At 41.5% G+C, this 27,241-nt stretch overlaps 3 protein-coding genes and 1 long non-coding RNA gene across 6 annotated transcripts in view; 1 reads left to right on the forward strand and 3 right to left on the reverse strand.

Moving 5' to 3' along the window:
- Positions 1-116: 116 nt before the first annotated feature.
- Positions 117-2,293, reverse strand: POP5 (POP5 homolog, ribonuclease P/MRP subunit). The gene is made up of 5 exons (XM_069870817.1): positions 2,258-2,293; positions 2,046-2,188; positions 1,156-1,305; positions 554-637; positions 117-377 (listed from the first exon to the last, which is right to left on the reverse strand). Exons 1-5 carry the CDS (start codon positions 2,275-2,277, stop codon positions 274-276), a joined length of 501 nt encoding a protein of 166 aa, XP_069726918.1. The 5' UTR covers positions 2,278-2,293; the 3' UTR covers positions 117-273.
- Positions 2,294-3,229: 936 nt separating this feature from the next.
- LOC138727932 (uncharacterized) overlaps positions 3,230-27,241 on the forward strand; it is a 67,985-nt gene continuing 43,973 nt past the window's right edge. The window contains exons 1-2 of one of the 2 annotated variants that reach the window (XR_011338636.1): positions 3,230-3,461; positions 20,109-20,223. This is a non-coding gene — a long non-coding RNA (uncharacterized lncRNA). Of the gene's footprint in view, positions 3,462-17,926; positions 18,058-20,108; positions 20,224-27,241 lie in introns of those variants that run through there. The other variant, XR_011338637.1, reaches the window with a different exon arrangement.
- On the reverse strand, positions 4,710-12,419 carry LOC138727923 (solute carrier family 2, facilitated glucose transporter member 11-like). Of its 2 annotated transcripts, XM_069870799.1 has the most exons (12): positions 12,356-12,419; positions 11,216-11,314; positions 10,625-10,785; positions 8,913-9,037; positions 8,540-8,669; positions 7,839-7,987; positions 7,100-7,287; positions 6,842-6,952; positions 6,350-6,451; positions 6,111-6,186; positions 5,325-5,452; positions 4,712-4,983 (listed from the first exon to the last, which is right to left on the reverse strand). In XM_069870799.1, the coding sequence occupies exons 1-12, from the start codon at positions 12,377-12,379 to the stop codon at positions 4,777-4,779; spliced, it is 1,500 nt and encodes a 499-aa protein (XP_069726900.1). In that variant the 5' UTR covers positions 12,380-12,419; the 3' UTR covers positions 4,712-4,776. The 2 variants fall into 2 exon arrangements, with proteins under 2 accessions (XP_069726899.1, XP_069726900.1); XM_069870798.1 differs by lacking the exon at positions 12,356-12,419 and having other exon boundaries at positions 4,710-4,983; positions 11,216-11,341.
- Positions 16,305-26,553, reverse strand: LOC138727924 (solute carrier family 2, facilitated glucose transporter member 11-like). Its single transcript, XM_069870800.1, has 12 exons — positions 26,402-26,553; positions 24,805-24,903; positions 24,131-24,291; positions 23,397-23,521; positions 21,758-21,887; positions 21,478-21,626; positions 20,670-20,857; positions 19,500-19,610; positions 19,322-19,423; positions 17,921-17,996; positions 16,798-16,925; positions 16,305-16,527 (listed from the first exon to the last, which is right to left on the reverse strand). Exons 1-12 carry the CDS (start codon positions 26,423-26,425, stop codon positions 16,321-16,323), a joined length of 1,500 nt encoding a protein of 499 aa, XP_069726901.1. The 5' UTR covers positions 26,426-26,553; the 3' UTR covers positions 16,305-16,320.

Consider the following 27,241-nt stretch of genomic DNA (forward strand, 5'->3'; position numbering starts at 1 on the left):
ACTGCCTGAAGCTCACTACCTCAGCACGAAGATCACACTGAGCTGCTACACTCTTAGGAGCATGGTGGGGGGCGTTGATTCTGGAGTGGAACAGGCCAGAAACCTACTTCAGTAAAACAGTTTTAAAAAAAAATTTATTTAAGAACACTTGGGGGAATGATGTCTATTTACAAATAGATGCTTTTTCTGTCCCCTGCTCGTGTAACACACTGACGATAACCGACAACACCTTGGTTACAAGTACAGGACAGAGGTGAACAGCAATGGTAATATTCAGTCTGTCTCTGTGCCATCATCATCTTCCTCGTCTCCACTTTGAGACGGCTCTTCTGTAAGGGAACAGCTCAGCAGCGACTTCTGTATACACTGCCTGTCCTCTGCAATAGAGAGCAACATGGTCATTACTTTATCTCTTACCAAACACTGGAATATCCTCAACTTCTAAGGAAAGGAGCATTTCTCAGTTCAAGAATTCAGAAGTAGCCCAGTATTCTCTTACTCCTCCCCCTAGGAATTAAAGCCACATTTTAGGAGAGCAGCTGGAGGAACTCACCTTCATTTGTGCAGTTTTGCAACAACAGCAGCATCTGTCTTCTGTTATACTGAATTAGAAACTTCTGACATGTTCTTATAGTACCTGTAGGAGTCACAGAAACAATATGTGAATCTACAAACCCAAGTGTTTCAGGGCTGCCAGTGTATTAAGATCATTGTTTCAAGTGATACAATGCCACAGGCAGCAGCTTTATTAATTCAAGTGCAAAGAAGTTGCTGTAGACTGCACCACGGAGGTTAAGCAGTGGAATAGTAATTTCTAACAGGTTGAGCCTGTTCTCTGCCCTAGGCTGTGTCCTAAAAATTAACAGATAATATTTTACTTTGAAATTATATTTTAGAACCCCCCCATGTAACAGTATTTGCTGCACTGGTTAAAGATTCAGGCAAAATTCATGGAAGTTTCAACACAGGACTGCTGGTGCCCATTTTCTTATTTAGATCTGCTAGAAGTTGCTCAGTTAGTGGCAGGTTAGATGCATCTGTTGCATCCACAGCAGTAAGATGGAGTTCTTCCATCTTAGCAGGCTGGGAAGGTAGAGTTAAGCCTCCCCCCAGGTACCAGAGACGCTGCACTGGGCGACTCAGGAAGCAGCTGACCTCCAATGTGTAAAGTGTTGAGGACACAGGGATAGCGTTGGTTCCGGCTCTCCAGCTGCCTCACGAAGGGGAGCGCGGAGCAGAGCAGCCCACAGGCATCCTTACGGCACCGCAGCAGCACAACCCCAGTGTAGGCATTGAGGTACTTCACTGTGGGGACACACAATCACAGAACTGTTTTTTCCTTGGAAAAGACTTCTGAGACTATCAAGTCCAACCATTAACTCAGCATTGCGAGCTTCACCACTAAACCGTGTCCCTAAGCACCACATCTACACGTCTTTTGAATGGCTCCAGGGATGGCAACTCCACCACTTCCCTAGGCACCGAGTTCCACTGCTTGACAACCCTTTTGGTGTCAATATCATAGAATCAAAGAATCACTAGGTTGGAAAGGACCCACTGGATCATCGAGTCCAACCGTTCCTATCATGTCCATGTCCCTCAGCACCTCGTCCACCTGTCTTTTAAACCCCTCTAGGGAAGGTGACTCAACCCCCTCCCTGGGCAGCCTCTGCCAATGCCTAATGACCCTTAATGTAAAATATTTTTTTCTGATGATAGAAGCAAGGATCCATTCAAAACGTCCCCTGTCACAGCTTAAGGCTATTTCCTCTAGTCTCATCACTTGTTAGCTGGGAGAACAGCACCCACATCACTACAATCTCCTTTCAGGCAGTTACAAAGAGCAACAAGGTCTCCACCCTCGTTTTCCCCAAGCTAAACCACCCCAGTTTCCTCAGTCGTTCCTCATAACCCCTTGTCCTCCAGCCCCTTCCACGGCCCCGCTGCCCTCATCTGGACGCGCTCCAGCCCCTCAGTGTCCTCGTCCTGAGGGGCCCAAACCGAGCCCGGGGTCTGAGGTGCGGCCCTCCCCGAGGCTTCCCCACCTGTGAAGGACACGGAGACGCAGCCCAGCCCGTAGTCCCCGTGCACGCGCCCGACGGCGTCCCTGACGGCATGGCCCACGGCGCGGTCCTCGATGCACTGGCGGCACCGCGGCTCCTCCGACACCACCTCGCACAGCACGTACCTGCGGGGCAGCGTCAGGCACAGGCGGCAGCACCGCGAGGCTGCCCGACCCGGCCCCGGCCCCCCTCACCTGTTCTTGAAGCGCACCATGGCGGAGCTTCCGGCCGCCGCGCGGGGAAGGGGGCGGGACTTCCGGCTGCCGCAGGCGGGAAGGGGGACGGCGCGGTCCGGCCGCCAGGGGGCGCGCGCTGGGGTTGGGGGTGAGTGTGAGGGGTGGGGGTGGGGTGTGAGGGGTGAAGGGTGAATGTGAGGGGTGAGGGGTGAGGGTGAGGGGTGAGGCACTGAACAAAAACCAGAATGGTTTCCATTGAGTGGTATTCCCTCCATAAATGTCAAGGAGTTCTGCCTTCAAAGGAAGATGTGGTTTCCTTTTCAGGTCCAGCAGTTTCTGGGATAACTTCTCTAAGCAAACATGAGCAGACCTGTAGAATAGGTGTGCTAGAGTGGGTGTGCTTTTCAGTAATGAGAAGGAAAGGCCCCCTCTTCAAGAGTCAGTCTTTGTCACAGGTAAACTATAGATCTGTGAAATCCTGAAGTGTGGGACAGGGCTAAAGCTAAGTATGGTGACAGTCTGCTGGCTTAGAAATTAAACCCTGTTCTCCAGAGAAGAGCAACGAAGCTGGTGAAGGGACGGAGAACAAGTCTTATGAGGAGCGGCTGAGAGAGCTGGGGTTGTTTAGCCTGGAGAGGAGGAGGCTGAGGGGAGACCTCATTGCTCTCTACAACTGCCTGAAAGGAGGTTGTGGAGAGGAGGGAGCTGGCCTGTTCTCCCAAGTGACAGGGGACAGAATGAGAGGGAATGGTCTCAAGCTCCGCCGGGGGAGATTTAGGCTGGACATTAGGAAAAAACGTTTCACGGAAAGGGTCATTGGGCACTGGCAGAGGCTGCCCAGGGAGGTGGTTGAGTCACCTTCCCTGGAGGTGTTTAAAGGATGGGTGGATGAGGTGCTGAGAGACATGGTGTAGTGATTGATAGGAATGGTTGGACTCGATCCGGTGGGTCTTTTCCATCCTGGTGATTCTATGATTCTATTCTGTGATCTGCAGGAGCAAGAAACAGCCTCACTCAGATCTGGCAAGTTCCTTTTCACCTCCAGTGGTAGCAGAAGAGGCAGTGCTGGATGAAGAGGAGGTACCTGAGGTGGACACCACAGGAGAATCTGATGTGAACACTACAGAAGAACCAAATCCAGCTGAAACAAGCTACCAAGAATCTAAAGATACAATTAGCAGTGGCCATCTTAGCAACTCTCCTTTCTACTATTTCTGTCAAGGTCAGTGTCATGAGATCCTTTGGGATCCTCTTGAGGAAGATGTTTGTCCATAGCATTAGATGCGGCTAAACCCTGTGAAGTAAAACTCCCAGGGAAACTCAGAAAAGAGCTTTAATTTTTATTACTGGAGGATGTACTAGGGTGGGGAAAGGGGTGTTAAAAATGAAGAGGCAAAGAGCAAACGATGTTATCTTATAGCGGAGGATGGACAGTGCATGTATCTTCACCCTGTCAATGTCTGTTGTCTTGTTTGTGACTACAACAGCTTGGAAAAGCTTAGACTGTATTTCCAATGAACTTAAGAACCTATTTTTTCTGCTGGGTACAATAATCTCTAGTTATTCGCAGCTTGCTTGCATAACAAGAAAAACATTTTCAAAACAAACTTTCTTCTCTGAAAACATCTGATTGAATTCTCAGAAGCTGATGAACCGGGTTGGTCATCAGGTCCTTAAAGACCACAGATGGTCTTCGGACTGTGTTTTTTTTATGATAACCATTTTACTACTTTTGCATACAATAATATCTGTGTGGCAGGTCTGTCTCCCTACCTAGTGTTACTAGGATGTTCTGCACTGAGATTGCCATTACTTTCAATATTTTTTCCCTGTTATTGTGGCTAGAACCTTTTTTCCTAATTTGCAGTGCTAAGTTTTGTATCTGTACCTGCTCAGTTCACCCTAAACTGTGGATGTGGCTTATCCTCTATCAGCCTGATAGTGTTATAGACTTCTGTGTTTCCCTGGCCTCATGACTGTCGATCATTTAGCCTCCTTAACCCTTCCTTCCCTTGGTTTGTCATCTTAAATTATTTTACTTTCATATTTCTAAGACTCTTCTCTGAGCTACTTGTCAGCAGTTTCCTGATTCTGAGGTGCTTAGGGCTAGTGAGGTCTCATTTACGAAGGCTCAGTAACAAACCGCTCAGGTGCATGTGGTATAGGGCAGGACTCCTGGGAACCCTGGGAGGCCCAGGGCTGTGAGCAGCACCTGTGTGCATTTTCTTCTAATAGGATTTGGGCTCTATGGACTGTTAGCAAAATGTTTTAAAACTTCACTAGTTAGACTATCATGAAAGGGTGTTTTTAATAGGAAAAAAAAAAAAATCTCTATGTCCAGTAGATCATAAACCTGAGTGGTGGAATTTACTGTGAAAACACTTAGATATCATCAAAAAACCCCCTTTAGAATAATGATTTTTGCATGTATTAAAAAAAAAAAAGGAGTAAGACACAGAAGAGCTTTTAATGTTTCCCTTTTATCCCAGCATTGTTTCCTGTCTTTTCTAAGAGGTGCAAATTTCTCCTCTGAACATTCAGAGTTTGGTGCAGAATGACTGTTCCTTAGGAAAGTTATTTTCAGTGACTGAGATTTCTTTTTTGCCAAAGTTCAGCTTGTTGAACTCTGCTTTTATTTCCATAATTGACTTTCCCTTGGTCTCCGGGAGATACAGGTAGATAAAAATTGCTGATAAAGCAACGATTCCCAAAAAGATAAGGAAGCAGAAGGGTCCAAGTTTATCCTGCAAGGAGAAATAGGAGACACAGTAAGGAAAACAAGAATCTCATTTCTATTTCCCTGCCCTTGGGTGCAAGTTTGTGTCTTAGTAACTAAAATTCAGATGTGTGCTCAACACACAAACCAGGATGAGTATCAAACCAGAAGTTCCCACTGGTCACATTTGGCACGAGTCCAATTGCTGCTCCTCTGGCAGGCCTGGAGGATTCCTGAGCAAGTTTAGTATTTGAGCAGAGCTCTAAGCTTTGCATGTCCTTAATAATAGCCAATTGCTATTATTTTGCTCCCTACCAGCATTCAGAAGTAAGTTAGCTTCGAGGGACGGATCCAGTTAGAGTCACTTACAACAATCAATGGAAAAATCATCCCAAGCGTAAAAAGTCCCATCCAGTTGAGGCAGCCAACAATCAGAAAGGCTGATGGTCTGAATGACTGGCTGAAGATTTCTACCATGACAGATATAGTGGCTCCAGCTGAAAAAGAAATGTAAAACACGAAGCAGGTTCACTTGTTTCCCTGCTCTTGCCGAAGATTCTTACAACGGCAGTGGTAGAAAATGACAGGCAGAGCAGGTAGGTGGCCTCAGCTATGAGGGTGAAAGTCCTTGATTCCAGAAAAGGACTTCAGCTGTTAAATTAGGTTTCTCTTGCATAGACTGGAATCCTTTTTCTATAGCCAGTGGATCTGTGCAGTTCCATATTGTACCTTAGCTGTTATTAGCACAGCAAAAAACCAACTCCCCTTTTGTATCCTGTGGTCAGTTCCACCTGAGGCCTGTTGTTAGGCATAACGCTTAACTTGCTATGTGAATTAACATGATTACTGTAATATACCTGGCAATGTCTAGAATCCTGTTTTTAGCTGAGTATTTAAAAAATTGTTCTCAAATTTCTGTCTCAAACTCTCTGGAGAAGATGGTACGGTATTTTAAATTATTTAGATCCCTGTGGTCAGCAATAAGAGTTGAGGTGTCTGTATCCTTTTCCTGTCTCCCATTTGTACATATGTGCCCTTCCCTCCTTAATTTCCAAAACATTTTACTGTTTGACTAGTCTGTTCTTCCTCTGCCAGTTGTGTCACCAACCAATACAATACAAAATTTCCACCCAGCATTGCCACTGATGTACTCACATGGTCCAATTCCATAGAAGATAACAAATAGGAAGACCAAGACAACACTGAAGTAATGCATCCAGAAAAACTGATGCTAAAAGTGAGAAACCAGTGATATCAAACCATTAGATATGTGACAGTATAGCAGAGCTCTCTATTTTCTGCCACTAATTCATGCTTTTGTACATGTCCTGTGAGACAAGGCGGAAAGGTGCACCGATGCTGGGTGAGTAGCCAGAAGGCTGGTGCCTCTTTACCTGCAGTGACAGGGTCATGGTAAGGAGCGCTAGCACACAGCACATCAGCGTGTATCCTCTCCAGAGCAGCACCTTCCTCCCAAACCGGTCAATAAGGGTGCTCTGAAAAGCAGAAAACATGGGTCATAAATCCCACTCTTCAAATGAAATAATTCCTCCCCCTTCCATGTGTTCTCTGCAACGGACTTACCTGAATAATAGCCAGAAATCAATGTCATTTGACAATCAATTTCTAATGAATTTGATTAGCTTCTTCAGAACTAATTAATTATTAATTAAGCTGTGTTTATTAGTCAATCCTAGGCTGTCGTTAGACTGTTCACTTTCTTGCATGCTGGAATGTATGGAATTGTGCACACATACGTACACACATCTAATCCAGAACATTACAAAATTATTTTACAGAATAAAAATTTAAGTTCTAAGTATGGAAAAACACAGTTGTTGACCACATTAAATTTTTCCTCCAAACTCAAATCTGAAAAGACTTACACACAGTATAGAGGATAAGCATTCACATAACCCAATTCCCAGGGATACGTATGGGATAAGGTATTCTTCAAACTTGGCTGTGTGGAATACTTCAAAGGAGTAGAAGTATATCTGAAAAATGCAGAGAAGAAATGCACCTGTGAAAAAAGTGTTGCAATTACGATGCAGTTCTAAACTGATGTCACAACATTGACTTAGAGGTATCTGTAATGCGTCCTAGAGTTGTCTCTTATTCTGAAGATGGAGAGGTCACTCAACTGCATTGATTCCACAGAGCTGCAAGGTAGTTATGACAGTCATTAAAATATAAAGTTGCCAGCGCAGAGATCGCTCTTTAATTAGTTCGAGGACACGCAAGTTTTTTGTGCTTGTCATTGCAGCCTTCTCCTTCATGATGTCATCAATTTCTGCTTGATGGTCGCCTTCCCCCCAGAGTTTCCTGATGGCTGTTGGGGAGAGAGAGGAGGGTGGATTATTCTATCTGTATGATTCCATCATTGAACCCTTTGGCCTCTCTGTCCACTGGCACAGGGAGTGGTGTTGGTGCTATTTGCATCCGCCATCTGGTTGCTTCTGGGACAGCAGGCAAATAGAAGAGTTTTGCCTCGCTGGTTGTCAGTATAAGGTATCTTTCTAATGTTGAGTTGACTCAATTTTAAACAGGGTAGACCTTTACATTTTATTTAATTAAAAAATATCTGCCTATACAGTCTCCTTTAGAGAAATAAAATAGCGCCTACTGCAATGGGAAATGTTAGACCTGCTAATATCTATCTATCTTTGTTGCCTTTAACTGATTAAATTAAACTGAGTGAGGCCCCAGGTTAATACATATGTATTGCCACAGGTACCTCAACTGCTTTATTTAGATCTACCTCTGCTGTTACTTCATGGCACTGCACTGTGCCATACAGCTCTGCCCTGCTTGTTTGTCTGCTGCAGAGCCTGTCACTCTGACACAGCAAATTAAGTGAAGTAAGGAAAGCAGATACTCTACCTTTCCTGCAGGCTTCTTCATTCCCCTTCTGTATCAGGAGGTAGGATGGTGAATCAGGAAAAAATGGGAGGATAACCAGTTGAAACAATGCTGTAAGTCCACTAGATGCTAACAACCATGGCCACAAATCTTCGCCTCCTAAAATCTCCCTGGAAGTGTATATGAAAACAAAAATTACGCTGAAACAATGGAATTAATATTTAGGAAGTTTTTCTGAGTGATGAAGATTGCTCAATTTCCATTCAGGGATGCAGTGACGCAAAACTCTGAAGTTATAATTTGGCAGATTTCACAAATTTGGCTATTTTTATTTCTGACAACTTTAAGGGTGTTATTTGGCATTTTTAAAAGGTTCAGTATGTCTAGAGAGCTGATAAGACGCATTTCACTGCTGTTTGACCGCAGGACTAAAACATCTTGCTAAGACTTTTCATATAAGTATAGTAAAATTTTGGAAGGGAAGTTCCCCAGTAGACAGGGTGTGGCAGTAAGAAGAAATCAGTTTGAGTAATTAATTTTCTGTCTCCTATATTGAAAACTGTATGTTTGCCTCAAACATGATCAAACATTTTTTTGTGGCATAAACTAAGGCCTATTTGGGGAAATGTGAGAGGGTTTCCCAGTCACTGACTAGGAGAGATGTTAAGGCTATAGAGAGATTTCTGCTAAGTGTAACCTGGTGGAAAGATTGAAGAATTTACCGTAGGCCAATAACCTGTCCTGTGAGTTTTCCCAGTGTTAGAAAAACAGCGACTGTGGCGTTAGTAAATCCACGCAGCTTCTTGGGTGAAATCTCTCCTACATACTGAGGATGTATATTGAGAGAAAAACCTTGAACACAAAAGAAGACAAATGACTGTAAAAATAAAAAGCTTAACTTTCTCCTCTCTTACCCTGTTTCTATTCACTATAGTATTTGGATTAAAATTTCTTGGAAAAAGGAATGGCACTTCTATAAAGTGCCCAATATATTTATCTCAAAACTAATTGTCCAAGAATGGCTATATCTGTAAGAGATAATAGATGTAAGAGATAATAAGGATGCTTGTGCTCCACAGTGGCATAAGCACATACCTGAACCAATGCCATACAGAAAGCGTCCAACCAGAATCATCTCAAAAGATTTGGCTGTTTTACTGAAGGCCATGAAAAGTGCAGCTGTCAGCATGATCAGGTTGGTGCCCACTTGGCACTTTTTTCTGAAAAAAAAAACCAAACCAAAAACCCGTGAGAATTTAGTGTGAAAAGAGAACATCTTGTACTCCTTTGACTAATCTTGCCTGTAACAGGCAGCGTGTTACAGCCATTCTTGCTGTTTTTGAAGAATAGCTGAAATAATTTTAACTTTGGATAATCAAAGTGGTTCTTTACAATTTCAGGACACTTTAGATTTGAAATTACTGTAAATATTTCTTAGCTTTAAACAATTGGAATGCTTCATCAGCATTTCCACAGTACAAGTGGGGAAAGAGATCAAAGAACAGGCCCAGCTCGTCACCAAGACTTTTAAATGGCTAAAGCTTCTCATAAAATGTCAGGTTGTTCCCCAGAAATAGTCTGAGTCCATAGCTCCCACTCTAGACTGACTCACATTAAAGATGTCATTGGCTAAATGGATGTGATCTAAGATGGCAGAAGGAGTTTTTAGAGGCATATTTCAAAAGATATTCTGTGTGAATTGTGAGCTGGTATGTTCATGACCCTGATGGCTCAGGCTCAAATGCAAGTCTTGCACTCAGTTGTTTTGCCAGGATGCTTGCTAGATAAAGGTCCTCTTACACACATTGAGGATTTGCAGAGATCCTCTATTTAGAAGACTGATTCAGCCATTAGGTTATCATGTGTTAAATAACCCATGGGAGTATGGTCTTGTTTCCAGTCTTGGGAGACCCTCTGAGTGTGGGATGAGGTAGTGTCCCACAAGAACTTTCTTGGGGGCACTTACCTGATAGGAAAGAACACAATTGCAGGCAGGCTAAGATGGTTTGTTGAGACCCAAATGAGGGGCCTCTGGATCAGTGGATTGTGGAGCAGATCTTTAAGTGGGTGACACCAAGTAGGTATGTTTGCCAATTTCTCTGCAAATGAAATTAGTGGTGTTACACACAAGGCATGAAGAACACACCAGACTGGTGAGGAATCCTTTCTCCATCCAGTGGGAAAGATAGTTTGGAACTGACTTTCAGTAAAATAGATTGCCAAGAATGGAGATGTCTATTGGGTAATTTGTTTGGTGCTGATTGTTATCTTTACAGCATAGTTCCAGGCAATTTGGTTTTTTTTTGGTTTTTTTTTTCTATTCTCTTCACATTTTCATTAGATTAGATATGAATATTTAGTATAATGTCATAACCCCCAAATAAGTGTATTTAAATGGAAATCGGGCTCTTCTTTGACACTTACAGATATCTCCCACACAGTGGTTTCCAGGTGGTTAGGGTAGCTGCGTGTAATGTAGTACAATACAAGATGCACAGCCCCTTTTTGGGGTTTGACAACTTGAGAGATCTTTATGAGTCAAGGGGGATTTTGAAGACAACACGAGGCAGGTACACTATCCTGCTACTCCCAGAGGCACTGATCCTGCAATGCGATCATAAATGCATCCTTTACAGAAATTCAGTTCACTGAGGAAGGCAGATAAGCAAGATAAAAAACTGCTTGCTACTTGAAAGAGATGGATGTGCTAGCAAGGCAAATCAATTTAGTCTTCAGACTGCTTCAAACAAGAAGAGGAGGTTTCTTTGTTCACCTTGGTATTTCCCTGCACTTTCTGAAACACTTACTTCCTGTATTTTGTAGTCAAGTAGGCACAGCAGACGCTGCCCAGGAATCCTCCTATCCCATAAACAGACACAATGAAGGACCACAACAGCATGATTGTCTCAGGAGGCAGGGGAGAGCCATGTCGCTCTATCCAGGTTTCATTAATAAACTTCCTGATGTGCTGAAAAAGAAAATGACATTTGGTCGGACAATAGGTATAAGAACCTTTTGTGTTTTTTGGTTTTTGTACTTCAGATCTAGCCTGCGATTCTAATATTAGACTACTTATGAGACTAATTTACTTAGTAAAACAAGTTAGCTGAGATCACATTGCAAAATCTTTAAGTTTGTGTCAATGAGCTTCCCAAGGAAGAATGCTAAAGGCATATTTTCTGCCTTCCTTTGGACACCTGCATACTATGTGGTAACAACGTATTTAAAACAGGAAGTACTGTTTTTTAAAGGAAAAAAGTGCTTTACACATTTGATGTTATTGTTAGCCAAAGAAAAGGTATAGGTAAGCTGAATGCTCAGTTAATTTGAAATTTATGGGGGAATGGCGAACTCAGGCTACATTTTGTGTTTTCAGCCTTAGGGGGGTGACTGCTTACCACAGAAGGATAGTTGATGACAGAGATGTGGAATCCATATGGGAAACTGCCACCAATTCCCAGCACTAAGATCATTTGAAACAGTCCCCAGAACTGAACCTGCAAAGCAAAAATAAAATGCTGCATCAGCTTCTCATTAATCTAGTTATGTGCAGAGCTGGAGTCTTTGTAGCCACACTTGCCCTTCCCTTACGGAAACCTCCAATGTCTAGATCCTCTAGGATTTAAATGTTTTTACAAAATTCCTCTAACTGCGCAAAAGCACAGTCACAATCCATAGTGCCATAGCAAGACTGACAGTATAAGAGTGATGATCCACCACTCTGCTTGCAAGAAGGAAGACTTTTAAAAGATACTCTTGATTATGGTTCTTACGTCCACCTTTCAAGAGCTTGTTACTTAATTAGCCCACAGCTGGATTTCCCAAGTTATCACCTGACAAGAGCCAAGAAACTATAGACCAGAAGAGTCTAAATTTCCTTAAAAATCCTGTCTCAAACTGCATTTGTTAACTGGCAAAAGGCGTCAAACAAAGTGAAAACTCCCCTTCTCACTCTTCCTTTCTTTTTTCCCCCAGGCTTACAAATTAACAATTTTAATACTTAAAAATGAAAGCAAAAAAACCTCTTACTGGCAATTGAGAAATAAAGCAAGAAATATTTATTGCTTCTTCCCTGTTTAAGGCTGTGGAAACTCTTGATGGATGATATTAATTATCTTTGGATGATATGAGAAAAGTAATTTATTTTAAAGCTAATGCCATTAATTTCTTAGCCTTTTGCAGTACAGTTGATCTACTCATTACTTTGGAAGTAATCAGAGTGCTTAAAAATTAGTATTATTTTCAGTATATGAAGACAACACTATAGTAGCATCATCAGTAGTGGAAATGCTAGGACATGTATTAAATTGAATTGAATTTAATTTTATATTTTAATTTTTATTTTATCTTATTGCATAGAAAAGCCCATGCAGCATGATTTTCGTGGCTCCAAGCCTCATTGTCCTTGGTGGACAGAAGTAAAAGATGGTTTCTGTCCCAAAAGATCTTACAATCTTTAAGGAATCTGGATCTTTAGTATTATGTTAGCTTTGCCCTTTATAGATCAGAGCCCTGAGAAAAAGTGACCAGATACTCACCAGGTCAGAGAAGAAGGCAGCCATCTCCTATGAAAGCCAATTCCTATTCCTTACTGGCTAGTACCTGCCAAAAGAACCAAATGCTTGCATTATGCAATAGCAGTATCAGTAAACTAGTCCAATGTTACTGAAGTTAAATTTTACTTCAGAGGTTTTTGAGTTAATTGCACATATTTCAGCTGTTGTACAAAGTTTAGAATTGTTGGGTTAAATATTTCAACCAATGGTTGTGTCTATCCCAGTTTAACAGACCTCCCTTGTGGGGAATCTGTCCACTTCATGAACTGTATCCCATGCTAGTGGGATAGGGAACTGTGACATCAATTTTAAACAGGATTCCAATAATCAAAACTCGCTTGGTTTTCAATAGAAGCTGAGAAACATAAAGACCAAATTCTCTGTTTGGAATCTTAGGTGATGCTTGGACAGTGAACTATAGGACTTTGACATATAATAGGAGAGAGCTATTCTCTCTTCATGTGACGGCAACTGGAGCACATCATAACTTAATCATTACTTAAAGAAATGGAAGTGCTCCATCATTTTGGAGTGGAGTATAAACTTAAATATTTTATGTGGCACACCTGACTTGAACAGCTAAGTATTTCATAGTAGCTGATTTCTTTTTGTAGGAGAGAAAGATTCAATGTCATGCACGGTTTTGTCTGGCTTTTGTTGTTAGTCAGTGTATTTGGTTTTGTGCCTGTGAGAAAAAAAGATTGCTTTGAAACTGTCCTGTACTCTCCATAAGTGGAGTGCTCACTCTTCCTTCAGACAGAAGACTCTCAGGCTTGAATTTTAATTCATTTTGCAGTTAAGAGGGCTTTGTATGTATTAAGTTGCTAAATGCCTTAAAAACCATTGGCCCTTTACTCTTCAGTTGAAGAAGGTGAGGATGAAGAAATCATCATGGGCTTATTTAATGCATATAGTCATGTTTACTAGAGTGTGCATCACATGCAAAGAATATTCACAGAATTCCTAGGTAATGTCTGAAATGTATCACGCAGCAACATCCTGCCATTTCTCCTGTCCTTATGTGGTCCTCACGGTGAAGCTGACTTTTATGTTGATGTACGCTGACAGTTCATGACAGGTTTTCTCTCAATTAGATTCTCCAGGAAGATAAGCTGCTACTAAGGCACAAGGGGGACCATGCCTTTGTTGTTAAGAATTAATTTCCTTTTCAGTAAAGTTGTACAAAGTTGAAACAACACTACATGCATCGAATAAAAGAAAAGAAATGCCATGTTAGCTGCTAGTATCTCTCTTGTTTAGATGGTATTGGGGAAGACACAAACAGGCAATGATACGTAGCTACCAGCATAGGGCAGTTCTTCTCAAACACAGCTTTTGGACATATTTTCTTATGTTCTGCTTCATCCACTTCTACTTAGTGTATTTTATGCATATTGTAACTTTTGCTCTTTGCTCTTTTGCTTTGATTTAGGATTACTACTTCTGGTATCTTAAGAGTCTTCCTTCAGTAATGCCCTTAAGGTGTGATGTGCTTTGCATTTATGTTGATTACTTACCATACTGCTTCTGTGTTCTTATTACTTACTCTGTGTTGAAGTCCTCTTTATTAGATGTGCACTTTCATAATTAGCACTAATAATTAGTTAGCAGATATCTTACATATAGTTGTAATTGTGGTCAGGATGATAAATCTCCCACCATTAGTCTATTTAGTCATTTATCCTGCAATTTTACAGTCATGTGTGACACACATGCTGACCTGTGTTATGCCTTCCTTAACACAGGCCAGATAGACACGATCTCTGTTTTTTGCATCCAGCTGATGACGGTTTTTGCGTGTTTATCTCAGCGTCAGTATTGCAGACACATCTTACCTACCAGCTGATGTCTCTGGAAGTAAATGTACGTGTAGTGTCCCTGAAACTCCTGAATGACTGTCCTCTTTGTCACCTCCCATGTATACTTGAACTGAACTTTTTGCTGTTTCATCCCTTGACTGGACTGTTACCAGAATACATTCTTGTTCCACTGAGCACAGGCGAAGGATGACCTGTGCTCCGAGTTGCTGTTCTGCTTTGTTGTCACATTAATGTTCCACAGGGCATCCGCTCGCTTCCTGGTGAGGCTCTTATGGGGAAGGCTTTCCTGATAACATCTAATGAATAACTGAGATCAGAGATGTGGCTCAGTAGAAGGTCACTCCAACAATGCTACACAACGCCACTCCGCTTATTGTTTCCAAAGACTTCAGGCATTGTTGTAATGGAATTAAGGATGTTTTCAGAATGACTGGTTAGGAAAAGAGAATTCAGTTTTGCAAAAAAAGTTGAGATTTCCTTCCTATATTGGTAATTGTCACCAAATGACTGGTAGTTTTAAATCACATCGTTATAGGTATATGGAACACAGCAAAATTATTGAGGATTTCTCAATTTAAGGACACTTCATGTTTCACAAATTATTTTTCAGTGAGAAGTCTTCTGTGTCCCTCAATGTGAAAGATACGAATACTGAAAAATCCCAGTCATGGATGGGTATGCACACCAATAACCTTTTTTTTCAGTCAGCTGTCCCTAATGGAGATCTTAATGTTGGCAAAGAAACATTTGTGGAGGCCAGATGTTTTATTACAAGGCAGTCTGCCATTTTCATGATGTTTCACATTTCCAAATAAAAATTAGCAGCAGTTAAATAATTGAATTCATATTTTGAATTATTTGAGTTAAAGTAGATATGTCAGTCAAAGCAATATCAGAGATAAAACCACTTATTTTACTGTGCAAGTCTAGAAATATTTTACTGAAATATAAGGATATGTGATCATTTCTTGGTCATGATAGAGAACTACACCTTTGGCAGGAGCCCTGAATCTATCTAAGTGCTGGGGAACATGGCTGAGCTTTTGGTGACAGTATGATGCACATAAAGCAAGGGATTGTACAGATGTTTTCAGGAGAAACTGTAAAGCAGCAGGTATTCTCTTACAGCCAGGAGTTCCATTCTAGCACTTTACTTCTGAGGTAAACAGGATTCAGGTAGTCAAATGTCACTCAAAAGCAAGTAGCAGCTAAGCTGGATTCACAGCCCATGAGACATCTGAGGAAACTCCGATTCTGGTAGGGGAGCTACAGACTGGAGATGACAATGGTGACAGGCAGGATAGCACAGAGTACTTAAAATGACTCTAGGTGCTTGTGTTTTATGGTGATGGGATTCCACCCATGAGTCATTTGGCTGTATTGCCACTGAAAGGCACAATTCCTTGAGAATAGTTACACACAAACTTTTCCTGCATGCTTTGTCATGAACAAGTCTGAGCTTAGAATCAAATGGCTAAATTTTTTAGCAAAAAATTAAGTTTAAGTCAACCCAAGGAGGGCTGCTGACACAGACGACTTCAGTCTAGAAGGGTTGAAATCTGTCCAACTGATACAACAGAAGGAAAACGGTGTTATACATGGGAACCTGGCAAGCTTTGATTATTCAGCTGAGTCTAGAGAAACAAAGAATTTCTGTCCTATTCCACTTATTTTTTTCTATAATCTATTATGGATTGAACCCTAGCCAGAGGCAGCAAGCCAAGAACTTCACTATTTCCATTTCAAATCTGTAAAAACACACTCAGACATGAAAAAGAGAGAGGTGATCATATGTCTTCCCTCTCTCTGTGGTCAGCAGAGTGTTTATAAAATTCTACATGTAATTTCTGTGTGTACTAGTTGCTCTGTTATAGAAGAGGTCTACACATCAGCAAATTAAGCCGAAACACTCATGATTCACAGGAGTCTATCCTGTTGATATAAGCCATCATCCCTTTTCTAAGCTGCCCAGAGTGGAGTGCTTGAGAAAAGTGCTGGTTTGGCAAAATGGGAACCTTGTACATGACACATCTGAAAGCTGGCAGTCCGACTGGGGCAACTGGCTAGTCAGAAAATGACAGGTTATTTTTCTTTCTTTTAAGAAAGCTTGACTCCCTTGATGGCTGGTCAAAGCCTGGTGCAGAAGGTGTAATCCTCTGTGACATGATTTGGAGTTGCTGGAACACTCTTCTTTTTAAAGTTCAGTTTATTGAATTCTTCTGTGATTTCCATGATGGATTTCCCTTTTGTTTCCGGAAGGAACAGGTGGATAATTATCCCTGAAGTGAAAAGTACCCCCATAAAGATGAGGAAGCAGAAGTGCTTGAGTCTTTCCTGCAGGGAAGAGCAAAGTGAGAAAGAAAGCAAGATGAGCATAACTTGTCTTTTGTCACATTCTTGGCAGGGTTTTTGTATTTGGGTCACAAAGTACTTTGAATTTGATAAGACATTCTTTACAGTTTGACCTTTGACAAATATTACAATTCGAATAAATATCTTGGGCAAATTAGGACTCTGCAGTTGCAAAAGCTGGCTCAGGAGGCCAAGCACTCTAGACTGACATGGCATTGTCACCTCCTGACTCTCCCAGGGTGAGTCACTCACCACAATGAATGGGAAAGTTGTTCCGATCACAAAGACGCCCAACCAGTTCAAAATGGCACTGATCACAAAGGCAGGTGGTCTGCATGAGAGCGTGAAGATTTCAACCCTAAGGGAAACTGTGGCACCAGCTGGAATGAAAGAAGAATAAGAGCTATGACTTGTTGATGTGTTTGATTTGAACATTTGGATTGAGTGTTACACAGTCAGCAAATAGATGCTACTATCATGGACTGACATTCAAAACATGATTTTGTTGCTCTCTTTAGAAAATAAAATGTTTGTTGCATTTTATAAAATAGAGCAATTTATTAAAGTGGTAAAATATTTGAATAAATTTATTCGAGAGATTAAAAAATTAAGTAGTTATTTTGAGAAAGAAGGATTTGAGAAAGTCTGACATCTTCTCATGAAAGAGGCTGTGTAAGGATGGAATAACAATTATTATTACTAACAAGAATTCCCGACATGGTACTGCTAGATCAACAATGAGCGATCTTCCCAGATTCACTTCCTGAGCATTTCAGTTATGTTTTGAAGTCATAGGACTTTGATGGCTTCGAATTAGGAAAATAATTCAACTCTTCCATGTGGGAAGGCAAATATTGTAAAAGGGAATAGGCTCTTAAAAAAAGTTTTAGAAGAGGAGCAGGTAGAGTATGCTGGGAAAAAATTACTCCAAAGTAGGTCTTCTGCATTGCCGTCTGTGTGGGATAAGATGTAACATTATGCAACATTGAAATTAAAAGAACTCTTTATTTTCTTTTTTTCTTAGTACTTCTAAAAAAAAGTCTTTTACCCATCTGCTTTTCCTCTGTTTTTGCATTGAGTACCTTTCTCTGTGTTCCTTTCCTCTTGTTATCAAAACTCAAACCTGATGTCATTGAAGTTTATGGCCAATGATTAGACCCACAACCTCTAAAGAATACAAGATTAAGTTAAATGAATTCAGTTATGCTAAATATTACGCAAAGTTATCCAGCATTCTCCTAACTATATTAAGGACTCATGACTTGAATTCTGCCCATTGCAGGGGCGTTGGAACTGTATGATCTTTAAGGTTCCTTTTGACCCAAACCATTCTGTGATTCTGTGTTTTCTTTGTATCTTTTGAATGAGTACTTACATGGCCCAACTCCAAAGACAACTGCAAACAAGATAATCAGACAAAGGCTGCAGTATGGCATCCAGAAATACCAATCCTGGGAAAAAAAACCAAAACAACATAATGAACTTGTGAGTGAAATCTGTTAATAACTGTAGGTGAGAAAAGCTGCTTGGTTTTGAACATTGTCACCTCAATAAAAAATACATAGTGTGTGGGAACCAGCAGAGAACTGTGAGTGCCATTTCCTGTGGATGGAGCAGTGAGATTTTTGTTAGATGAGCAGAGAAACAGATTCACTAGTGTAGGGCAGCTACCAAGCTTGGAAGCCTTCAGTTAAAGGAAGTCCAAATAGCAGTTTTCTACTCTGTTCTCATTTCTTCTTGACCGCATGGTGCTTTCCCAATACTTAGAGATACGGGAAGGCCAAATCCTATCTTTCTTCACTTTTATTAAGTGATAGGTTCAGTAACTGATACTTGAAAGGAACTTCCTTATATTTTAGTGAAGAAGATGTGAGACTTGATGCTTTAGGAGAAAAGATTCCTCTCTGCTGTGTTTGAAATTCTTCATGAATAAAACAAAAATGGAATTCTGCTGCCACTTTGCTTCAAGGTTAATTTTACAGCAGTATCTATAGTGTAGCTCTTGGATGAATGCTGGTAATCCCCCAAGGCTTGCTTCTGAAGAAGCTGCAGCAATGACAGTGTTATAGAGTTGAACAGGTCTCTGGTCTGTGAACAGATATGTGCATTCCCAGTATCTTCTGTAACAAGGTTACACAAAAATTCTTCACAGAAAGGGTCATTGGGCACTGGCAGAGGCTGCCCGGGGAGGTGGTTGAGTCACCTTGCCTGGAGGTGTTTAAGGCACGGGTGGACGAGGTGCTAAGGGGCATGGTTTAGTGTTTGATAGGAATGGTTGGACTCGATGATCCGGTGGATCTCTTCCAACCTGGTTATTCTATGATTCTATGATTCTATGATTCTAAGGTTAAATTTCTAATTAACTTGTGCCAAGAAACTGGGAGTTTATTGTTACTTGTTAAAAACTGCATGAACAGAAAGGACCATTTTCCTAGGACTGTGGTTTTTTTTAAGCTGGCCAGTCTGTAATGCTTGCAGCCTGATGAAATCAGGAAGTAGTGCTAGTCTCCCAGTGTTTTTTGTGCTACTTGCTCATGGGATCATGTTGAAAGGAAAGCAAGAGTGCAAGAGAGTGCTTCCTGAGAGAGGGTTTAATCCTATGTATAGACAGATTTGATCTTTAGGATATTTCCCTCACAGAGGGTATGCTGTTAATACAGAAGTTATTTGGCACTTTTAAGCCTCACTTTCTTTTCTCAAGGGCACATTACTGCCTGTGAGCAGAAGTTAGAAATGCAATAGATAGAGAAGTCTGCCACAAGAAGAGTTTTCCTACCTGGAGGGAGAGAGTCACGGTGATACAAGCTAGCAGTGAACCCATGATAAAATAGCCTCCTCTTATGAGCACTTTCCTGCCCAGTCGCTCAATGATGGAGCTCTGATGGACAGAAATCACACTGGTGTCAGTGACAGAAGGGCAAATTGTGACCCATTCCTGTATTAATATGACTTACACAAACTGCAGTAGCTACGAGTTCAGAGAGTCCAACAGAGAGGGTCATATAGGAGATTATTTTTTCATCAAAGCCAGCTGCTTGGAGGACTTCAAAAGTATAAAAATAAATCTGGAAAAGAAACCAAAACAACCCAAAACCATAAAACAGCAAGAGAAGAAGAGAATTGATTTCTTACCCACACCTGTGTGACGCTGCCCTAGATGGGAGCTGCTAACCAGGAAGCATGTAGCTCAGCTTTGAAGTGAGCTAGAATTCTGCGCTCTTTCTGGTAGTATTCACTATATTGGCTAACAAAAACATTATAAAATGTGATCCATTAATTAATTTGATAAAAGATAAAATACTGGGATAATAGGACCTCCAGCTGAGGTTTGCAGAGTCCTTATATAGGTGCTTTCAGAAACAGCCAGGTATATTGTGTCTGCTGGAGCCCATCCAAAAACATTTTTGTGGGATGTTCTCAAGAAAGAGGAGCATGAGTTATGGAATTGTGAGGGAGTAAAACAAGCATCTTTTCTGTATCTCTGCTCCTGTTTGGAGATATGCTGAGATGATGAAGATTCCATTTTAAACTCTGTTAGACTCAGCTGTGCATTTCCTTTACAGGCGTTGCTGCATTGTGATGTTAAAGGTAGAAGCATGCAGGCAATTGCAAAGCTATGGCTTCGAATCCCATAAAAATGCTGCTGCAAGGAAGAGAACTGCAGAAGCTGCCAGAGCAGTGAGTATGCTCTTTGATTAGCTTTAAAGGTGGAGTAAGCGCACTGCCACCCCAACATCTTAGAATGCTGAGTGTTGGGGGCCAAATAGCAGAAGTCGCAGGGAGCAGTAACATAAAACTACATTACAGATTTTGCCTATACAAGGTGAGCTCATTTCTAAGAGCAGGTTCTGGGGCCTTGCAATGGCTTCCAAAAATGACTCTTAAATAAACCTAAGCAGCAAGGAGATAAACTCCAGCATGGATCAAGAGTTGGGCAGAGGGATGTCATGTGAGCCTGGCCAAGCTTTGCAGACTGCTGCTGCTGCCCTGTAGCAGGACTAGCAGACAGCATTTTGTGGCCTGAGAAGCCTGGGCATATAAGTAGAGGGAACCTGGGAGCCATGATGACTCCTTTAAGGTTGTCGGTAAGTGTTTTGAGACTTTAAGGGGGAAACACACTCAACTGCATTGATGCCACATAGCTGAACTGTGAGGGTCAGAATAACTATCATGTACAGCTGCCAACGGAAAGCTGGATCTTTCAATAGCTCCAGGACACTCAAGATCTTGGTGTTTTTCATTGTTGCCTTCTCTTTCATGATGTCATCAATCTCTGCTTGGTGACGGCCTTCACCCCAAAGCTGCCTTATGGCTGTGGAGGAGAAGGAGAGCGAGAGGTGCCATGTTAATTTATCTCTATTGTTTGTTGCCTGAGGTGTTGAGTAGGTGGTGCGAGTGGCTGGCAGCACAGTATGCATGGGGAGATGGGAGGCAGAGATTTCCTGTAGTGTGTTCCAGAGCCCTGGTCCGCTCCTGCACAGAGGGACGTGTTCTGACAGAGGGGCCTAGTGGGGTGCACAATAACTCCTTCCTTAGCCATGTGTCCGCTTTTCTGTCAGGGTATGAGCAGGGTACACAGCCAACAGCCAGAGCTACATGGTGCTCTGTGGGGCCCCACAGTGCAAACAGCCATTTATCATTTATAGTTTCATTTATCTTTTATCATCATCTGTCATTTCCCATCAGGCTGATTACACAGGTGGTGTCAGGTGAATGTGAAAGGTTTTATAATATGCAACTGTAGAAAGAAGTAGTTTCATGTTCTGTGTGAGGACTACAACAAAAATACACTTAGTAGGTATCTACAGGGTCATCTTAAAAATGACCAAGGAGAAATTTTCTCCTGTTCATTTTTTTTCCACATGGGGAAAGGTTGTATCATAAAATAATTGAAATTCAAATGAGAAACAGGAACCTGGAGTCCTCAGTTACCCTTCTTGCAGCCTTCCAAGTCTCCTTTATGCATGAGGAGGTATGGTGGGGATTCAGGGAAGAAGGGCAGAGTAACCAGCTGGACCAGTGCTGGAAGTCCGCAGGAGGCCATCAGCACGGGCCACAGGGACTGTCTGCCAAGCAGCTCCCTGGTGGGAATAAAATAAAAGTTCATTGCGTTAGTTTTGAGGAGAGAAGGAACGGATGGAAAAACAGAAGAAGAAGCAAAAGGTAAAGGGGATCCAGAAATTAACTGGGCAGGTGATCAATTGTATTATACCTTTGTCCTGTAATTTGCCCTACGGCTTTTCCCAGTGACCAAAAGAAAGAGGAAGTAGAGTTTGCAAAACCACGTAGCTTCTTAGGGGAAATTTCTCCAACATATTGATGATGTAGAGGAACACAAAGACCTTGAAGTGAGGAGAACATTATGGGGAAGAAGAAATAAGATGTTTATAAGCATTGGAAATAAAATTGCATGTAAATAATTGAGCATTACAGAATATTGCTGCATTGTGCACCAAATTGTTTCTCATACTTCAACCCATGTACGAGATTTTTCAGTACTAGATTTTCGAACCGGTTCTACAAAAGTCTTTGGTTCCTGTCCTCTTTGTCAGTGCAGTTTCCCGATCTTAAGAAATATACAGCTTTGCCTTCGGGGTGTCGGTGTAGCCTTGTCATAGTATCTCTTGCAGCCTTAGCAGATTTTAAAGGAAACAGGGTATGCAAATGCTGAATAGCTAAACATTCTGTGGTAATATTTAATTTGCTTGTAGTTAACCCACATAACCTCAACCTTTTCTGACATGATGCTATAGAAGAAGCTGTATGGTAGATCCATAGTAGATTAAAATACACAGTTCTATATTCAATGCTGATTTGTACATGATTTGAGGGCAGATACAAGTATTCATTTTCCACTGTCAAGCAATAATTTTGATGATTTCGGGCAGAGTTAATAATTCCAGCTATTGGTGAAATACTTACTAACTCAGACATTCTGAAAACTACTTAGAGTACAACAGCCTTTTCCTGACATGGTGATCACAGCCCCTTTTATTGGATTTGATAGCAACATGTTCTTCTCCTGGCATTATGTGATGGCAAAGCAATGAAGATAAGCAATCTCTTTAACAAAACGCAGGTCTTTGTATGAGGCATGATACCAGTTCTAGAACTTAGCAGGGTCCCTGTGGGTGAGCAGTTCTCAAAATGCAACTGTGGTTCTTCCATACAACTATATGCCAGAGAAGCAATGTACAAAATCTGGTTATATGGAAAACAGACATGAATTTCTAGTGTAATAAGTTAACACAGGCATTCCTGTGACTATCCAAACTGAAAAGAAAAGCAGCTTCTTGAGTAGGAGACAAATACAAAGCAAACTGTTACCCATTCAGGATGTTTTTGCTGCGTGTGGTCTACCTACCAGGAGTCATATTGTTTGATTATGCCCAGCTCTTTGGAACAACCCCAAGGACTTAGTCCTTTGGAGTATATTGAATAACCTTGTAGAACATTCCTGAAATATGTTCAGAGTCAAAATTAAATGTCTGTGGCCTTGAACAGCCTTCTTATCTGGAGCCTTATGAGAATACTAGCTTTAAACTGTATGCCATATTATTTCCAGAACTGTTAATTTAGATGGTATTATACATATTTTTCCATCAGAAAAATCCCTTGTTTCATGTTGTATCAAAACATTCCTGACAGCTGAATTTCAGCAAAGCTGAATTTCATTTGGTGTCAGTGAAATTAGAAGTAATTATGCACTTTGTTGCCGGCTGTTACAGAGGTATTCTGACAAGACTTCATTGACTTTAATATTTTATTTTCTTAGTGAAGGGTTAGTATTTGCTTTGAATAAAGTTGTAGAATTTTGGGACATCCTCCTGACCCATGGAAAAAATTCTTACCTGCACTTATTCCACACATGAAACGTCCAATTAAAATCATCTCGAAGGACCGGGCTATTTTACTGCAGCCCATGATAGATGCTGCTGCTATCATAAGCAGATTGTTGCACAGGAGACATTTCTTTCTGTAAGTGAAAGAAAGGAAAAAGAATTTTTATGAATCAGAAGGGAAATGACACTTAAGCTCCTGGCATGTAGGATGTCTGGGGTGAAACTGCCTCACTAGTTTTGTGAAATTGTACAGTTGTGGTCCAGGACAAAATAACTTCCACACTGCTGGCACTGGATACTCTGGACTTACTGTGTGCTTTGGCATACAACTAGACCTGGGAGTTTGGGAACACTTTGGGGTATTGTAAACAGAGAAAAGTCTCAAAGTTTTTCTGCATTTGAAAATCCATCATGAAACATATTGATGTAGCATCTCAGTGCTGCTCTAGTTTGAATAGCACCTCCATTCTGTCTTCAGCTGGAAGGCTGCCTTTCCTCCTTGCCAAGCCTAACCCAACCTGAATAAGTGTGTCTGATGTCACAAACTGGCAGCATAGTTGATTAGCCTGTGCCACAGGAAAAGGTGAAGAAGCAGCAAAATCTGTTGACACCAGCAAAATCTGTTGTCACTGCTGCATTACAGCCATGACTAAGCCCTAAAAGTCTGTCTCACATTCAAAACCTTAACTGGAATTTTCTTTAAGCTAAGATTCAGTTGATAAATTGTCTTTAAATATACATACTTGCCATACTTTACAGTCAGGTATCTGCTTCCTGAAGAACCCAGAAGGCCTCCTATGCCAAAGATGGACACAGTAATAGACCATAGAAACAAGAGGTTATCCTGATGGATGGGGTAGCCATATCGCTCCAGCCAAGTTTCATTAATGAAAGTCTTAACGTGCTGAGACAGAAAAAAGAAATCATTAACAACAACTATGGCTCAAATGCATGTATTATATTGTATTTACAAAACAAGTTTGTTGCTTCAGCTGAAGTTACTACTTCAAATAGGCTCTGGAATGGATGTTTTACCTGTGATCAGTGGAGACAAGCAGGCATTTTCCTAAAGCGTGGTTCACTTGACTTGTATTTGTCTGTGAAGATGGGTAACTATTCAAATGAGACCACTGAAGTAGGCACATATGCTGTAGGTTTGTAGGGGAGACAGATGCCATCCCAGTCAGTGTGCGCCTTCTGAGGAATAGTTCTATAAACAATAACTTGCAGGTCTCTTTTCTTCTATTTTCACACTTTGACATGTTCTGCTTTACGCGATAGCATAGCAATGGGAATGAATTGTGAGAGGAGAATACTGTCATTAAACCCTTACTGACTGCCAGAGAGGAGCATCCTTAAGCAGGAATTTAGGCTCTGTGCTGCTGTTAACCAGTGTGCTGTGTTCATCTTTGCCTACCTGAGACATGTAGGTAATTGAAGAAATTTGAAAGCCAATTTGGAATGTTCCACCAATCCCCAGCACAGGGATCATTTGAAAGAGCCCCTGGTGTTGTACCTGCAGAAGGAGAACAAAATCTTCTTAAGCTTGTAGCCACATCAGGCTGTTCTTTGCATGTGACTTTCATTCCCCAGAAATGCCTCACAAGATTTGCAGATAAGCATGTTCTCTCCACTTGCCCTGGTGTGAAGTGTGTATCCTCCTGTGATTTTCTTATTCAAGGAAATGCAACCGTTAGCTAAGAAACAACTTATTTCCCTCTCCTCTGTGATCTTTGGTCAAGAGAGTAGCAACCTGAAGGTTGTTCCTCATTCCAGGGATAAAACATATGAGAGTGGTTTTTGGGAGGGGAAGGTCTTACTTTCCTCCCTGCTGGCGGGACAGTGGCCATGCCACCTGCAGCTCAGACCTGTGCCCTTAGCAGTGACCAAGCCCTTGATATCCAGACCTTCCCTTCTTATCTGACAGAGCAGCTGCTGTGCTAGCTACCCTTCAGGCCCCTGAATACAGTTATCCCTCAACTCGAGTTTTGTGGCTGAACCTCCTGAAATCACTCAAAACAGCAAAAATTTTTAAAAATAACACTGAAAAGGGAAAAAAAAAAACCCTGAAACAGACTGGTTTTGGTTGTAGCATGTTTTTTTCATTCAGATTCCTGGCAGTGTGGCAGCCCTTAAAAATCTGAGAGTTTTTACCTAGATGGAAAAGAGAGAACAGCAAGGAAAGGCTTTGGGGCAGAATTTCAGTTCTCCAGTGGTTCTCAAACTGTGCTGTAAGAGGAAAGTATCACAGCTCTATTACTATCAATTCTGAACTCTAGCCCCACCTGCCTGTCTCAAGCAGCAGCGTGGTCATCTTAATCTCTTGGGAGCTTTGAGAACAGCCATCCTCTTTGATATTTTTTCTGTTCTGCTCTTAGGTTTACTCTACAGCAGCCTTTGCAGCAGGATGTAGTGAATGTGCTGTGAATGAAAAATCAGGAACATTTCAGAGATGTCCTGCCGTATTCCTCTTTGCTGGGTGAGAGGTTAAATGTGTCCATCAGGAGCTGGGAGCTCTTTCTTAAAGAGGTTTGCTCTAAGTGGAGATGCCTCACTGATGTGTTGAGGCAGCAACTCCAAGTTCAAGACTTAGCCAGTGTCAGGATATAAATGCTGCAGATTCACACAAGCGTCCCTGTCAAAATGCCACAGCTACCAACATCCAGTCCTGTTTCAAAACCTCTACTTGCCATCTCTTGCACTAAATAACTAGTGATTAACAAAACTCTCTTTTCAGCAGGTAAGCAAAGCAAATTATTTTTGAAGTCATGCAAATATTTTCCAATAAATGAAAACATTTCAGAAATATTAACATATTGATAAAAACGTGAGAAAGATGAATGGCAGAGCATACAAAGTGCAAGCGTCTGTAATACCTACAAATAGTGAGCAGAACCACTTCCAAATGCTTTTAGTGACTAGGAGCCTTGTTGTGAGATACTGATTTTGGTTTCTTTGAAACACTAGTAGCATATAGAAATGTCAGAGATGTAAATAACCCACCAAGTACTTACCAGATCTGATAGAAAGCCGGTCATCTCTGGCTAGGGGCTGCCTGTCCAGTGTATGGTGTGTCTTTGTCATCACAGGCTTCTGCCTCTCTGTCTCCTGCCTGCTGGTAAGGCAGTTGGCATTTGGCTTCAGGGAACAGAGTTAAATTTTTACTGTTTCATTTCCACTCACTTATATTTACTTTGACTGGCCAAAGTTGACACTGCTGGATTAAATATTTCAGGAAATAATTGCATTTAGCCCAGTCTGCTGGGGGGGAAGTTTCAAAGCAGAGAAAGTTTGCACCTGTGGGGAAGCAAGGGCTCTGGCGAGGGAAAGGAGAACCGTTCAGGCAAAAAAAAATCTAAACTGTTTTCCAGGAACAGTAAAATACCTCTATGATACAGACTGATGAGTATATCTGCCATAATGTGCACAAAGCAAAAAAGCAGCTGGCACAAGGTTTAGGTACTCTTATTTATTATTAAGTAAAGTATGTAGGTGAGGCTCAAACAGTAGCTCTACATGGCTTCTGCTAGAGACAGCACCTGCAAGAAAGAGCTTTGCCTGAGGCTTTCATGTGTGGTTGGTGCCCTATGCTGTTCCTGATTTCAAAGTCTTCTGCTTGCTCTTATTCATGCCAGGGGACTTTACTCCACACCCAGTGTTTGGGGTGGAGACAGATGGGGCAGTGGGTTTGTACTGAAGCCCTCAGGAAATGCCCAAGCTCGTCCTCGGGACTTGTACTTTCTGTTCATAATACACAGAATGCAATTATTTACAGAAGGGTTTACTGGAAATACCATGAGTCTAAAGAAATGAGGAAAAATACATGTTAATAATAAAATCCTGGTTACTCGTCT

The sequence above is a fragment of the Phaenicophaeus curvirostris genome, chromosome 17, assembly GCF_032191515.1.
Source record: "Phaenicophaeus curvirostris isolate KB17595 chromosome 17, BPBGC_Pcur_1.0, whole genome shotgun sequence".
Classification (NCBI taxonomy): domain Eukaryota; kingdom Metazoa; phylum Chordata; class Aves; order Cuculiformes; family Cuculidae; genus Phaenicophaeus; species Phaenicophaeus curvirostris.